Source organism: Erpetoichthys calabaricus, chromosome 1 (assembly GCF_900747795.2).
Source record: "Erpetoichthys calabaricus chromosome 1, fErpCal1.3, whole genome shotgun sequence".
Taxonomy (NCBI): domain Eukaryota; kingdom Metazoa; phylum Chordata; class Cladistia; order Polypteriformes; family Polypteridae; genus Erpetoichthys; species Erpetoichthys calabaricus.
In genome coordinates, this window is record NC_041394.2 from 221,672,938 (window position 1) to 221,690,088 (window position 17,151).

At 35.3% G+C, this 17,151-nt stretch overlaps 1 protein-coding gene across 4 annotated transcripts in view; it reads left to right on the forward strand.

Annotated features, from left to right (window-relative positions):
* The window catches only part of brd1a (bromodomain containing 1a), a 131,407-nt gene that overhangs the window by 87,286 nt on the left and 26,970 nt on the right, over positions 1 to 17,151 (forward strand). For 3 of the 4 annotated variants that reach the window (XM_051933901.1, XM_051933910.1, XM_028812077.2), the window contains 3 exons: positions 8,181 to 8,307; positions 9,632 to 9,724; positions 16,676 to 16,803. In XM_051933901.1, coding sequence (XP_051789861.1) covers positions 8,181 to 8,307; positions 9,632 to 9,724; positions 16,676 to 16,803 — 348 coding nt within the window. The remainder of the gene's footprint in view (positions 1 to 8,180; positions 8,308 to 9,631; positions 9,725 to 16,675; positions 16,804 to 17,151) is intronic. The other variant, XM_051933905.1, reaches the window with a different exon arrangement.

A 17,151-nucleotide genomic window follows, 5' to 3' on the forward strand; every position in this document is an offset into this window, starting at 1 on the left:
TGAAGTAGAATTACCATCTGAAGCATTAAAATAGAATTCCAGGTAGATTTTACCAAGTTAGGAAGTGCTGCTTTATATCAACATTAAATGGTGTACTGTAGAGTACAACGGTTTCATTCACCGTTTTCACCTGAAAATTTTTTGCTATATTTCTGACTGTAGTGCAGAATTTTAAACAGCTGTTAAAAGTTGGCTTAATTGGAATTGCTTTCAGGATTATGACCGTGTTTAGCTTTGCATGGTCTGTATTTAGTAGAAGTAATAATAATAAAATCCTGCTAATTTTTTGCATGTGGGAATACTTACAGAAGGAAAGGAAATGTGTTTGTGTAAATTAATGTTTTTAAAACGTTCTTCATGCTGAGTGTCATTGTCTTAATATGCTTGTCCTTCCAAGGCAAGACGGCTCAATGTGTTAACAGCATTTTATGTACAGATGATGCTATTTAATGTAAATACACTCACCGAGCAAATTATTAGCAATACCTGTACACTTTCTTATCCGTGCAATTGGTAGCATGGCACTGTATAAAATCATGTAGATGTAGGTATGAAGCTCCACTTAATGTGCACATCCAACACTTGGGTGGTGAAAAAATGTGGTCTGTGTGATTTTTTTTTTTTTTTTTTTTTTTTTGACTGTAGCATTACTGTTGATGCAAGATGGACTGGTTTGGCAGTTTCTGTAATTTCTGGTCTCCTGGTATTTACACTGACAGACGTCTATAGAGTTTACTCAGAATGGTATGAAAAATAAAAAGCATCCCATTAGAGGCAGTCCTGTGGACAGAAGCACCTTGTTGATGACAAAGATTAGAAAAGAATGGTCTGAATGATTTTAGCTGACAGTCTATGGTAACTCAGATAACCACTTTGTACTACTGTGGTGAGCAGAACAGCATCTCTGAATGCACAATACGTCAAGCATCTAGGTAGAGGCGCCAGCTAAGAACAGAAAAATGAGGCTACACTGAGCATAGGCTAACCAAAACTGGTCAGTTGCAGACTGAAAATGCATTGCCTGGTATGACGAATCTCTATTTCTGCTGAGGAACATAGGACATAGAGATGGTAAGATCAGAAATTGGTGCCAACATCATGAATTCACCCACCCAACCTGCCTTGTGTCAACAGTCCTGGCTGGTAGTGGAAGAATGGTGTGGGAAATGTTTTCTTGGCACACTTTGGCCCATTAATACCAATGAATCCTCTATTGGATGCCATAGCATATTTGAGTATTGCTGCTGACCATGTGCAATCCCTTATGGAATGGAATGTTTCCAACATATTGTGGTAGATGCGGGCAACTAAAGTCACATGATTTGACTCAAGTTGGACTTCTGACTTAATTCTTCTGACTTGTGACTTGCTTGACAGTATTTTTAAAATGACTCAACTTGACTTAGATTTCCTTATTAATGACTTGCAACTTCACTCGGACTTAAGTTAAAATGACTTACAAAGTTTCACATTATAATGCCACAATTATTATTTTTCAAATTATATTATTTTAATTTACATTCCATATATATAATATACACCTAAGCGCTCCATATGTCAATAAATCAAAGCATGTTGGGAGGTGACAGCATCTAGGATTATCATTTTTTAATATTTTCAATCAACTGCAGACTACACTGCAAAGAATGGAATGGCCGTCAGCAAGATATGAATGTCAAAAATCACTGACATGACAACCTCTTCAAACTTTGTCATTTCAAGATTCATAAAGAAAGGTATGCTATGTAGAGAGTTGGCCCCAAATGCTGTGGTGGATGTCTGTGTTCCAACTAATGTACCACCTCAGTCATGGAACCCTCCACCTGTCTCCTTGACTGCACATCAACTCACATGACCCCATTTTGGACTGCCATCCCTAACCCTGTTCCACATACTCCAGCCCAATTCGAGTCGCCCACTGCTCAAAATGGCTGTGATTGTGACACAGTCTACTTCTTTTCCCATTTCCATGAACTGTCATTCCAATTGATGATCTGTTCTGTCAACAAAACACAGTAAAGGATACCCCATAAAAGTAATTTCACAAGTGCTGTGCAAGGGTACTGGTGTCAGAGCCAATATTTTTTTAGAAGGGATGAGACTTCATATGCTACCTTACTTGAATTAATTAGATTGATATTTAGATGGCTAAGATGCTTAGATGCTTAACATAAATAAGTAATATCATAATTAAGGTTACTTTAACTCTTAAATTCATTAGCTGCATGCCAGTGTGAGCTTGAACTTGTGACCCTTATTTCATTGTAATGTGGCAGCTTTTATTACTTTCATTGGAGATAAGAAAACATTGTCTACTAAAAACAAAATTTCATAAACTAAACATTAGCAGAGGTATAAAGTAAAACCTAAAGTGGGCATGTCATTTTTTGCTATGTTAGGTGTATTATTTTATTTAAACATCCATTGTCTTTTATAACTACCTTCAGTGTTTCTTTCTACTTTTGTTTACTAAAGATGATAATGGGTAAATAAGGAACATGACCCAGGTGAGTGTAGTAATGCATCAGTGCATTTTGCATCATACCATAAAAAGCAAAAAAAAAAAAAAAGCTGATAGTTGCAGTGCTCTCTAGTTCAGCTGAAACCACAATTTGGATATATGTGATGATAATAACAGTCACTGTTCAAAGTGGCAGTGAGAGTTCTGGCAGTGCCTTCATCCACTTCTTTGTTGAGCAGGTGTTCAGTCATGGAGGGATGATAATGTGGCCCCATTGATCACAAATAAGTAATACAATTTAATTTTCTGCAAGTGCAATGCATTCTTAGTGATGAGGAGTTGTTGAAATATTTAGTTAACACCAGTTTCCCTAAAAGCCTGTGAAAAATTTTGTTCTCCCTCATTACCCTACTTTTCCTGACATATGCAAGGAAACTTTTATGTCCTTATCACCTCACCAGCAGCGCTCAACCTGCATTCACCCATCCCCCATTCAGCCAACATGATGTCCTTCCTCACACAGTAACCTTCTCTATTTTTCATCACTAGTCACAATTCTAACCTACAGCTCAAGCCTGTGTTGAAGATTTTATATAGCAAAGAGTTGTAAAGAATTATATTGGTAATGATGTATCATTTTTTGACACTGTTCATAAATTTCATGTGTGTTCCATATTTACAACGATCTGTGTAAGTGTACAATGAAATAAGAACTGTTTGGTCTTGTAGACACAAAGCAAATGTATGTGTTTAGTCAGTCAGTCAATCATTGTCCAACCCACTATATCCTAACACAGGGTCAGGGGGGTCTGCTGGAGCCAATTCCAGCCAATACATGGCGCAAGGCAGGAACAAATCCCGGGCAGGGCGCCAGCCCACCGCAGGGCACACACAAACCCACTCGCACACCAAGCCCACACTAGGGACAATTTAGGATCGCCAGTGCATCAAACCTGCATGTCTTTGAACTGTGGGAGAAAACCAGAGCACCCAGAGGAAACCCACACAGACACAGGGAGAACATGCAAACTCCACGAAGCGAACCCAGGTCTCCTAATTGCGAGGCAACAGCGCTACAACTGCACCACCGTGCCGCCTTATGTATGTGTTTATTATATCAAATATAACCACTTGAATGTGAGTTTTTACTTTTGTGATGATCGCGCTTATGTGATGTCAAAGTAATTACAACGGTGCAGACATTATTTGCCGTTTAGCACGAACTTTTACAACTAACAAATTTACACAGAATATTACTCTAGTAAATGTATTTTTTATATCAAATGTAACTGCTTGAATTTGAAACACACTTATTTGAAAATGTTATTTGGTCTTCACAGTCTGAACCCCTCCACAGCAATGTCATTTGAATGATATTTTTTTTTTCAGTTTTATTCTTGAATAAAAGCACACTTGCTTTGTCATACCTTTTGTGGAAGTGTTTATTTTATATTCCAGAACATGCTTCTTCTAGGAAGCGACGACAAATTCCTCTGCAAGACAAGCCAAGAACACTATTCCTTTCTCAGTGGACCCCATGCGTGGCCTTGTACAGTATGTGTACATTCATCACCACCAGGTCAAGTATGTTGTAGAACATGGCAATCGGCCACCTGAGTGTACCATATTAGCTTGCTCAATCTGGTACATGATGTCAACAGCACACTGTTTTTAATAAAAAAAAAAGAGAGAGAGAGAGAGAGACCCAGAATAAGAAATATATGCAACCCTTTGAATAAATTATTTTATGATCTGTATAATACATATCCGACGACATTGTGGTACTGATCCTACATTATACATATTCGCATAACTTCATGTGGTTGTAGTCAGTGACAGTATTTCTCTCCCCCACCCCACCCCCAATTGTCCAAAATCTTCACGTTTTGGTTCATGGTGCTAAGGATGCAGACAGATTTTTTCTGCTTGGGTGTATGCACCGTCAGCATGGCATTGCCAGTTCTAACCACAAGGGTGGAGAATTGCAAGTGGAAGTTCTCATCGTACCTTGTTTCAGAATAGAACATGCCAAGAATATCAGCCGGTACAAAATAAAGATGTTCGCATGAGTGTGTGTTTGCGTATTTCATTTTCATCTGGTTATATTTGATATAAAGAAAACATACCTTTGATCTGAGTCTGTAACAGTCTGTGTAAATGTATGCAAGTTGTTTCTGTTAGCTCTAAAAGACAAATTATGTATCAGTGCGGTTTTAATTACCCTAACATGCCATAAGCTTGATATACATTACAAATGTGTCACAAAACTAAGAAAGATATAATACAGTGTCTGATTGTGGGCAGCGTTGAATGTGTTTCGTGATCATTGCAGCAGCCTATTAGCCAGCGACAGCAATGTGAAGAATTTGTCTGTTGTTGTGGTTCTGCCTTTTTCTAGAAATTGCTCCATAAGCCTCATGAGCCAAGACATTCAAAACGTTCACATTCAATGCACCTCCTTATTTAAGAAAGGAACACAGTTGTCCCATGGAAGAAAGACTTTCTGAGAATGTTATCATTAGGCTTATGGAGCTGTTTCTCGAGAAGGGCAGAACCTTAACAACAGACAACTTCTTTACATCACTGTCACTTGCTAATAGGTTGCTGCAATATTCACGAAACACATTCACACTCCCTGCGCTCTGACACTGTTAATGTCATTTCGTTCTTACTTTTTTGACAGATTTGTAATGTATATATTGAGCTTATGTCACATTAGGGTAATTATAACAGCACTGATAAATAATTTGTGTTTTTAGCACAAACTGAAGCAAGTACTATAAATTTACACACTGTTACAGACTCCAGTCAAACGTATGTTTTTAATATATCAAATACAATCGTTTGAAAATGAAACACACAAACACACACATGCTTGTGAGCGTCTTTATTTTGTACCAACTGATATTCTTGGCGTGTTCTATTCTGAAACAAGATATAACGCTAACTTCCACCTTCAGCTAAAAACACTTCAGGATGCAAGGAATTCTCCACACTAGTGTTATAGAAATGGCATTACCTTCTTGATGGTGTATGGGCCCAAGAAGAAGAAGTCTATCTGCATTCTTGGAACCAGGCACTAAAACGTGAATAGTGGGGATGATCAACAAAAAAAACAAACACAGTCACAGACTATAATCACATGAAGGTATGCAAATATTTGTATAATGTAGCTTTAATGCCACAATGTTGTCTGATGTGTAGTATACAGGTCATAAACAATTTATCAAAGTGTTTCATATATTGTATTTATGGCTGCTTTTTTTTTTGTTTTGTTTGTGTTTTGTTTTTTTTTTTTTTTTTTTTTAAAAAAGCAGTGCGCCGTTGACATCATGGACTAAAAGACACAAGCTTTATATGATATGAGCAGAAACATGCAGGTGGCTGGTTGCCGTTTTCTACAACATGCTTGACTTGGCAGCGATGAACATACACATACTGTACATGGCATGCACAGGGTCCACTGAGAAAAGAAGAGTGTTCTTGGCTCGCATTGCCGAGGAACTTCGTTGTCTCTTCCTGCAAGAAACATGCCCTGGAATATAAAATAAATGCTTCCACAAAAGGTATAACGAAGCAAGTGTGCTTTTATTTAATAATAAAACTGAATTAAAAAAATCATTCAATTGACATTTCTGTGAAGAGTTTCAGACTGTGAAATCCAAATATTTTCAAATCAATGCGTTTCAGATTTAAGCAGTTATACTTGATATATTAAATGCATTTCATTTGAGTAATAGTCTGTGAAAATTTTTTAGTTGTAAAAGTTGATGCTAAACAGCAAATAATGTCTGTACCATTGTATTTACTTTGGCATCACCTAATTGCGATCATCACAAAAGTAAAACCTTGCATTCAAGTGGTTATATTTGATATAATAAACATATAAATTTGTTTTGTGTCTACAAGATCTAACATTTCATATTTCATCATTCATTTACATGTACATAGATCATTGTGAACACGGAACACACTTGAAATGTACGTACAGTATTTCAAATAATGATATACCTTACAGCTCTTTGCTATATAAAATCTTCAACACAGATTTGAGCTGTAAGTTAGAATTGTGTCTGGAGATGAGAAATAGAGAAGGTTACTGTGTGAGGAAGGACATTAACACTGGCTGAATGAATGATGGGTGAGTGCAGGTTGAGCGCTGCTAATTAACATATTTACAAAATAAAGGCAATTATCAGTGGGCAATTGATGAGGTGATATGAGTTTCCTCGTGTATGTCAGGAAAAGTAGAGTGATCGGGGTGAACGTGATTTTGGCAGGGATTTTAGTGTTATTAAATATGCACACTTGCATAAAAATTATTTTTATATGAGATCTGATTATTTAGCTAAAATTTGAAGTAACATATCCTTTCAAAAATTTTAAATACTATATTAGACACAGTGCAGTATATACAGTTATTTTATATACCAGTCATTGTTATTTCTTATTAAGAATTGTTTTCTCTGTGAAAGTATACTCTCAGCTTAAATATTTATATATCACATATTAAAATAATTAGATTAATTGCAGATAATGTAACCAGTTTTTACTGCAGTCTTGTCATCTATGTCTTGTTTGAATAAAACCAGTGACTTGATATGACTTGCTTGATTGAATGCAACAATTGTAAGTTAAGACTTGACTTGAAACTTGCAGGTCAGACTTGTTACTTACTAGAGACTTACATATGTAGAACTTAGTCCCATCTTGTGGAATCAATGCCATGAAGAATTGAGACTGTATTAAGAGTAAAAAGGAAACATTACCCAGTATTAGAAGATTGTTAGGAATACTATAATAAGTGAGGGTGGTTTTGTTTTTAGTATTTTGTTTTTCTGTAAAATTCTGTGATGAGAATGGGTAAGCAAAATATTTGGTTTAGTAAAAATGGTGATCACCCAAAAATACCTCACATATTGTGGTTATGTAGTTTGAAACAAAAAGTTGATGAGCCGTCAGCTGCTGACAACATGAGATATAGTCAGTCTGAATGTACAGCGTACAGTATGTTGGCATCTTCTAAGAGAAAATCAAGTAGGTGGTGTTGCATTGACCATTAACGGGTTCCCCTTTATGTCCTGCTGATTTCTACTGACAGTTAATTCTAATATTAACTGTCAGATATCAGTATTGTAGAATGTTAGTGGCAGTGTAGGGGAGTTAGTGTTTTTGTGTATGTGTTTTCAAGGCACATATTGGCTCTGTTTACACAAGCAGAGCAACACTTGAATGTTATAGAAGTATATACCACAGTGATGATGGTGAGATATATTTTGTATTGACAGTAATGTATCCATCTGTGAAGGATAATGGTCTATACCATGAGACAGTTACTTTCCTTCAATTGTTCCAAAAACATTAAAAGTGAATTAAGTGTATTGGTTTAATTAAGCATGATATTTAGAATAGAATTCCTCCAAAAGCTAATATACAACTTTGGAGGGGTACTTTGCAATGCAGTCACCCCACAACCAAAACTTTGGCTGATCTATGGGTAAATGGCATACATAATAAAATGTATCTAAGTTAAAAAGAAAATGTGTATTGTAGATGTGTGACAGTAATGATTTTAAAGTTGTTACAAATTTTTTATAGGTTTTCAATAATTTGTTATTTAATGTCATGTATTTTAACACCAGGCATCTAAACATAATTAGTTTTATCTGCTCCCAACTTTTTAAGTGTTTTGTGTAAATCAACAACTCTCTATTTTTAGGGCTTACCAATGGCTTTGGAAATGAGGATCTCAAAGATCTCGCTCAAACACGAAAACTTGAACCCCGTCGCAGATGTGCTTCAGAGTCCAGTATTTCTTCTAGTAGTAGCCTTTTATGCAACACAAGGTATAGTCTTACTTTTTGTTGATACTATAACTTAATGTTTCAGGAAACATTATATTGGGTCATGGTTTTTTTTTTTTTTTTTTGGTTCCAAGAGAACTATTTTGCCACAGCAGCAAATCATTACAATTGATAATAATGCAGTTTGCATATGTGAAAAGACAAAGCCCCTGACATGCAAAATTGCATTAGGGAATGTTCATCATGGTCCTTATTTTTCGCTTTCTACCAGTTTGTAGAAAATGCAGTTTCACTTGGAAATAGCCTATTGTTTTGGAAACATTTCTGCCATTTGTTTCCCCAAAAGAAATTTGTTGAACTGTTTGGCAGATATCTTGCTCTCTGCCTATCTGTAACATGTATAATATAAAGAATAATTTGGTCTTGGTTACATTGTCACAAATATACATATATATAGTAGAAGAGCCATTCTATTGTGGTGAAGAACATATGCAGATTTAACCGAAACTGGCAGTGAAAATTCAGTGGGATTATTTTGGATTTTATTTTAGGATGAATAGTGAATTTATCAAAAGTATTATTTTTAGTGATGTTGCAGTCATTTAAACCTCAAATATTATTTTATTTACAGCAATATTTTAATCTCTGAAGACATATTTATTTCTATGATAAAAGAGTACTGTGCTGCTAGGTTTAGATGTTGTTGCAATACAGTTTTTTCAGAATATGTACATACACTGGACCTGAAGTCATGCATACTGTATCCTTACCCTAATAGAAAATGTTTAACTTTGTCTCTTATGTTGTCCTTAGTTTCATGTTATTATACTGTGACTTTATATCTTGGTTCTTGTTTGTAATAACTTACATTTTGATGATGCCCTAAATGGCAAATCTGATACATTTTCAAGTATTTTGGGGATGGGTTGTGGTCGTTTGGGGGTGAGGAATGCTATCAAAAGTAGGCAGAACAATATACATTGTCACATTCAATCATTCATAAAGTATGTTTGCACTTGAATTTTGACATATCTGTGGAAAACAGTGGACAATTAAATCAGTTTAAAATGTAAATACATGCATTTCAAATAGGATAAAATACAAAAACAAACAAAATCTCCAGTAAATGTGATGGCTCTTGAAGTCTATAATATTTTTTAACTAAACTAAGGAATTTTTTGTTTGATAAATGTATTTTAGACCCCACAGTAGTCAATAAATGTAAATGGAGATTATTAGCCTGTATCTGCCTATAGATTAAAAAAAAGTATTTTTGTTTTTATATATGGAATCTACTTAATTACATGAAACTGTCTTGAAACATTTTTGGAGAAAAACAATGAAATGGCTGTTCTGTTTTTGAAAGGTTGACAACCCTTGCAGTCGACCCTATTACAACACTCGAGCTGTGTTCCCGGAAAATCAAGTGGAATGCTGGAAACTGTATAAGACCTTTAAGGTAAAAAAAAAAAACACGGCTTACAGCAGAACTTGCATACTCTACCTTTTTATGTAAATTTCTCAAATTTATTTTTTGGTTCTTCATCTATTTTATGAAAGTGTATTTTGTTTTGGGAAAAAAAAAGATTCTTCTATTGATGTAAATGAAAATGTGTAAGTTCCAGCCTAATCCCAATAACCTATAACTTGTGATCATTAAGGTAATACCTTTTAAGAAGTAAAGTGAATCCCACCTTCTTAGCCTGTTGTTGATGTGTACCAAGACGCATTTTCAAGATTTCTGGTGGGTTTTATCAAGAGAGAAGATTACAGTACATCATTTAAAGCTTCTTCAGTTCTTTAATTATTTTATTTCTGTTTCTCTTATTTTCAGTATTTTTGGGCATATGCATGAAGTTTTAAAAATATCTTTTCAAAGTCTTTTCAAATTTTTAAGCATTCAGAGTTCACTAAATGTCAGCATTTATTTTAGTATCACTGCATTACCTTGAATAGTTCAATTTCAATACTTCACAACTGCAGAGCATGCACAATTAATGTATGTTCCTGTGTATCTGTAAAGGAGTAGGAGTTGTTTATGATGTCAGGAGATTCTAGTTGTCTTTGAAGAGTTGAATAGACTTTCTCTGCAAGGTGCTTACAACTGAGACACAATTTTAGCAGCACATCTCTACTGTCCGTTATACATGTACAGTTGTGCTTGAAAGTTTGTGAACCCTTTAGAATTTTCTGTATTTCTACATAAATACAGCCTAAAACATCATCAGATTTTCACTCAAGTCCTAAAAGTAGATAAAGAGAAACCAGTTAAACAAATGAGACAAAAATACTATACTTAGTCATTTATTTATTAAGAAAAATGATCGAATATTACATATTTGTGAGTGGCAAAAGTATGTGAACCTCTAGGATTAGCAGTTAGTTTGAAGGTGAAATTCGAGTCAGGTGTTTTCAATCAATGGGATGACAATCAGGTGTGAGTGGGCACCCTGTGTTATTTAAAGAACAGGATCTATCAAAGTCTGCTCTTCACAACACGTTTGTGGAAGTGCATCATGGCACAAACAAAGGAGATTTCTTAGGACCTCAGAAAAAGAGTTGTTGATGCTCATCAGGCTGGAAAAGGTTACAAAACCATCTCTAAAGAGTTTGGATTCCACCAATCCACAGTCAGACAGATTGTGTACAAATGGAGGAAATTCAAGACCATTGTTACCCTCCCCAGGAGTGGTCGACCAACAAAGATCACTCCAAGAGCAAGGGGTGTAATAGTCGGTGAGGTCACAGAGGACCCCAGGGTAGCTTCTAAGCAACTGAAGGCCTCTCTCACATTGGCTAATGTTCATGTTCATGAGTCCCACCATCAGGAGAACACTGAACAACAATGGTGTGCATGGCAGGGTTGCAAGGAGAAAGCCACTGCTCACCAAAAAAAACATTGTTGCTCATCTGCAGTTTGCTAAAGATCACGTGGACAAACCAGAAGGCTATTGGAAGATGTTTTGTGGACGGATGAGACCAAAATAGAACTTTTTGGTTTAAATGAAAAGCGTTATGTTTGGAGAAAGGAAAACACTGCATTCCAGAATAAGAACCTTATCCCATCTGTGAAATGTGGTGGTGGTAGTATCATGGTTTGGGCCTGTTTTGCTGCATCTGGGTCAGGACGGCTTGCCTTCATCGATGGAACAATGAATTCTGAATTTTATCAGAGAATTCTAAAGGAAATTGTCAGGACATCTGTCCATGAACTGAATCTCAAGAGAAGGTGGGTCATACAGCAAGACAATCAACAGTTACCAGAAATGTTTAGTTGCAGATACTGAAAGCAAAGGTTCACATACTTTTGCCACTCACAAATATGTAATATTCTATCATTTTCCTTAATAAATAAATGACCAAGTATAATATTTTTGTCTCATTTGTTTAACTTGTTTCTTTTTATCTACTTTTAGGACTTGAGTGAAAATCTGATGATGTTTTAGGTTATATTTATGCAAAAATATAGAAAATTCTAAAGGGTTCACAAACTCAAGCCCAACTGTATACATATCATATTCTAGGAGAGTTTATGGTTAAAAGTTTCTTGAAAGAACCTTGCTTTTCATCGCTGTTAATCAAATTGAATATCTGAGAGACAAAGATATATGGAGAGTGTTACTAAACCTGCAAAAGTTCAGTAAATTTTATGGGGTTTATTTTAAAAACTTAGTCAAAATGTAAAGATGCCATATCTAAACACTGATGGATCAAGAAGAGGAGATGTTTTACTTAATACTGAAACAAAGAAGTACATGACAAAAGATAGCTAATGCGTCAAGAATAAAGGAAGGAAAGCTATATCTCTATTCAACTCGTAGAAAGAAGAAAAATCCTTTTGACTAGACTTTTTTATGTTTTAATTTGCAAGATTTCATCTTGTAAAAAGTTTAAGCATGTTATCCCAGTACATCAACCAGATATTGAAGAATTTGTCAGCCAAATCTACTGTATGTTTGAACCCTTATAATCTGGGAGTACATGAACAGTAGAACAAATTATCAACAGCAATGCCTTTGCTACATCATTTTGTGTGCAAGCACTTTTTGCTACAGTGTATGTGCATGAAGCATGCAGTAGCTGTTTCTCACGTATCTGTGATGTTATTTATGTGGTAAGTACAGCCGTGGTCAAATGTTTTGAGAATGACACAAATATTAATTTTCCCCAAAGTCTGCTGCTTCAGTATTTTTATATCTTTTTGTCAGATGTTCATATGGTTTACTGAAATATAATTACAAGCATTTCATAAGTTTCAAACCACTGAAGCAGCAAACTTTGTAAAAATTAATTGTGTTATTGTCAAAACCTTTGGCTACGGCTGTAGAGGTGGCAGCTTAATCAACCAACATATGAATCGTTTTTTTTTTTTTGTTTGTTTTTTTTTTTTTTTTTTTTTTCTTTTCTTTAAATAATCTTTGTAGCACAGGCAAGCAAGGGCTGAGGGGAAAGGAGGGAGAGAAGAAGGTAACAAAACTTGGAAAATACATTTTTGTTCTTTTGTTGTATTTTTAAGTTATGGGGTTATTCTGGTTTTTTTTTTTGGTTTTTTTTTTTAATTAGACATGGCATAGTAGAAATCTAATACAGACATGTTGTGATTTAAAGTAAGTACAACCCATGTACAGGCTTGTCATTTTACTTTTTCATTCAAAAGGATGTTTCATAGAAATTTTAACAAATATGATAGATGAAGGTGATGTAATTTTAAAACTAACCTTGAAAAAGTGAATTTTTTAGTCATTTGTACTATTTCAATCAACAAAACTGCCTTTTGCTTCTAGGGAAAAAGTTGGTTGCTTTATATTAGATAAACTTTAATCACAGGGGTATTTTTATGATTTATCGTTGCATCAAATGTCAGAAATTAGAATCTGGTGCACCCTAACACATGTTGTTGATATATCTTATTAGTTGTAGTGTGTCACTCCATCATGCCAAACGTTAAACTATGTGGCTGAATTATGCCAATATTATAGGAGCTTCCTGACACCTTAATAAGAAAGTTTGTTGATGCCTGTGAGTCTGGAAAGAGGTTTAAAAGCAATTTGTTGTCAATTACTCTTCTGTCTAAAATGCCATCTACAGTACACATGCTTAAAATTCAATGCATTTGCCATCTATCCAGGCCATGCTGTTCAGTAAATGTAGCTGAAGAGCTGATTAAAGATGCTGCATAAAAATCTCAGAGAACCTCAGGGTTTCATCAAAGTCTGTATTCCATCGGGGAGAAAAAGCAACTGTCCCTACATATTAGAACATGAAGGAAGAAACATTGGTTCTCAAACAGTATATACTGTAGATGTACAACTTTAAGTTTCCCAGAAACTCTTTGGATGGTTAAGATAAAGTTAAAGAGAGCTGTTTGTTCACAATGCCAAAAATGTTCGGTGTAAACTAATATTTATACTAAGTGCAAAGTAAGATCAAACAAATTCCTCATTAAACCAGAAAACACTGAAGGAGAACGTGAGGCCATTCAGAAAAATGAAGATGACCCATAAGTGAGCCTTGAAACAAGAACAATGACCCTAAACACTCAAGGAAATCCACAAAAGAATGCTCAGAAAGAAGATGTATAGTGTTATGGGACGGTCAAAGCTAACCCTAAATTAAAGAGTCAATTTAGACTGATAGACCATTACAAGAAACACCTACAAAAAATTATTTATGCCAAAAGGGGTAACACCAGCTATTTACGCTCATTATTTTTTATTGCAGTAAATTCAATTTCTGACATTTTTTGATAAATATATTATTTTACAAAATGTCTTCCTGATGAATTTAAAATGCAATCACCTTCATCTGTCAGTCTTGTGAAATGAATATCAGGTCTCCATGCATGCAGATGTTTTGAAGTACACATGCCTTTTCATGGGGTGTACTTTTATAGTATTTTTAATTATATAAAATAAACGACTATATAAATAAATATATTCTTGACCTAGTTTCCACTTTTATCATTGGGGGGAGGGGACTGTCATACAGACACAACTCTCTCCCAGTGTGTAGCAGAAAGATATGGCAGGCTTTAAAATTATTTTAAAGTATGCATTTACATACTGTATATTATGTAGTATTTATAAAGGCTTTACATTCAGCATTGTCTAGAACTATTGTAAAACTTCTCTGCTGGTTATGTTTGTTAACTTTATCTAGACACTTTAAGCTGTTTGCCTTAAGTTTGCTATTTAATTTGAATTATGAGAAGCTGTTAAATTATCTAAAGAATATTGGTCATTAAAATGACAGCAATAATTCCCTTTTTAGAAAATTTACCTTGTAAAAGAGAGCCCGGCCACAGACTGACACGACATCTGATGTCCACAACACCCACGTTTATTTTGCAACACAACTACAGTGCACAACCACCACACTACTCTCAGTCCTTTCTTCTCTTTAGCCACCTCCAGTCCTGTCCTGCAAGCTCCGTATTCGTCCTACCGACTCTGGCTCCTCGAAGAGAGTGAGGCGGCTCCTTTTATCACGCCCTGGATGTGTTACAGGTGCTCGGTGATGGTCTTCCAGCAGCACTTCCTAGTGTGGCAGAAGTGCTGCCCTTGCACCCGGAAGCACTCCGGGCATACACAGTTCCTGGTTCGGCAACAATTCCTGGTGTGGTGGAAGTGCTGTCCTCCAGGGCTCTAGGACCGTCCAGGTGCCCCCTGGCGGTGGCCACGGGTCCTGACAGGGTTGAGCTCCCCAGCTCCTTCTCCGTGGCCCTGATGGAATCCAAGGGGGCTGCCCTCCTACACCCAGGGAAAAACAGTGCCCCTCCCGTGGTCCGACCCTATTCCAGACATCCCAGTGTGGCAAGATCTCTGATCGTCTGCCACAACCTGTATAGTAGTGTTGCTAATCAGTTTTCCAAGGGTTTTACAGTTGCAGTGTCCAGTGTTTTTGTTTGCACTGTAAGTAGATTTGATAGTTTCTTATAATAATAGTTTCTTCTGACTGCTGTCTGCATATTTATTTGCTAATATGATCAGTTGTAGTTATTTGACAGTTAGATAGTTTGTAACTCATTCATATTTTTAATCAATTTTAAAGGAAACCTCCTCCTAAAATATTCTCATGCTAGAGAGGAGTTGAATTAGTTTTGTGATACATCCAAAAGAGCCATAATGATAGGAAAATTACATTTCAATATGTAATACTTATAATACATACACTAAGGATAGAACAGTAAATTTGACATTTGTCACCACAACACATTTACGCTGAATATCAAAACTGGTTTAAGGACATGTCAGCATTTTTGCTTTAATTATGCGCATTTGAACAACCACCTCTTTTATAGTTTAATTGCTTACAAATGTATAGTTTGGGTTTGAGCATCAAGCAAAAATATGTATTGACACTTTACCTAATTGAATGTTCTTGCATGTTTTTCTGTTTATATTTGCAACATTTTTTCCTATGAACGAGTAAATTAATAAGGCACAAAGATCATATTTAAAAATGGTATACTGTTACAGCATCCAGTTTGCCAGCCATTTACTAAATCTGTTTTCAAGGTTTTGGCTTGATTTGTGACTTCCCATGTGCTCTTAAACATCATTAATATGTCTACAACTGAATTCAAATTAGGAGTTTGTCTTGATCAATGCTAGTCATTTAAAGTGTATCAGTGAACTTTTTATTAGGTCATCATGTTGAAGCATGATTAAGTAGTGACTGGCTATGCACTTTTGAATTCATTGTGGTTCTGTAGTCATATGTTAAAAAATAGATTAAACTAACTGAACATGCAACGCAAACAATAAGACTTTGTACCTTTTGCTTTAAGACGGTGTAGCTTATTTAAAAACATTTTCTGCATTCCTTTTCATGTGTATATATTTTGTTGTTTTAGTAAAGATTTATTCTCATTTCAGTTATCCATAGACATTGATTGAAATTTATCACTGGTTTATCCCTGTACATTTTCACCAAAATTGTATCAACATTTGATTGTGTAAAATTTAGACACCGCATGCCCAACCAGATTTGAGGAAAATCTTGCAGTGAACATTCTGTTATAATGCATTTACACCATTTCTAAAGGTGGTGGCTTCACAACATGGCTGATTTTTTTTTATTGGTCTTAAATTATATTTTAAGTGTTTCTTTCCTTCTTAAGACTCCCATAAGTGGTGATTTCACTATGTATACTGTGTGCTAGGCGAGTTTTTCATTTTTTCTTTCAGCTTTCAATTATGTTTTGCTTTTATTTTCTGTTTTCTAGTTTTGATATTAGTTTATGCATACAGATGTCCAAGTCAGTTGTGACAGAGTAGAAGTAAGGAGTACAACTACCAAAATGAGTTGACTGAGCCCAGTGTTATATTATATTATTAACAGTTTGTTTGTGGATGACAATATATCTTGTTTCACTTAATACAATTTTTTTTTCCTCATTGCTCTAAAGCTTGGCCATTCCAAAAGTTGGGAAAGGAAAACCAGCATTAGTTAAAAAAAATCCTGTTGACGATAAAAATGAATTGATCGCTTGCATTGAAACTGGCAACTTTGCCAAAGCAGCACGCATTGCAGCAGGTAAGTTTGAATATTGAATTTATATCAAATGAACAGCTTGTTCATCATCTGTTTAGTCTTTAGTATATTCTCTTTAGTACTAGAGTGTTGTACCGTGTTAGCCATTATGCATGTAGAGAAAAGCCAAGCAAAATGACACCTTTTAATGGCTAACTAAAAAGATTACAATATGCAAGCTTTCGAGGCAAGAAAACAAGAAGGGGCCCGAGTTTCCTCGAAAGCTTGCATATTGTAATCTTTTTAGTTAGCCAGTAAAAGGTGTAATTTTGCTTGTATATTCTCTTTTAAATGCATATGACATCTTTTGAGAGGTCCATTACTATATTACATAAAATTATTTGCATTTTG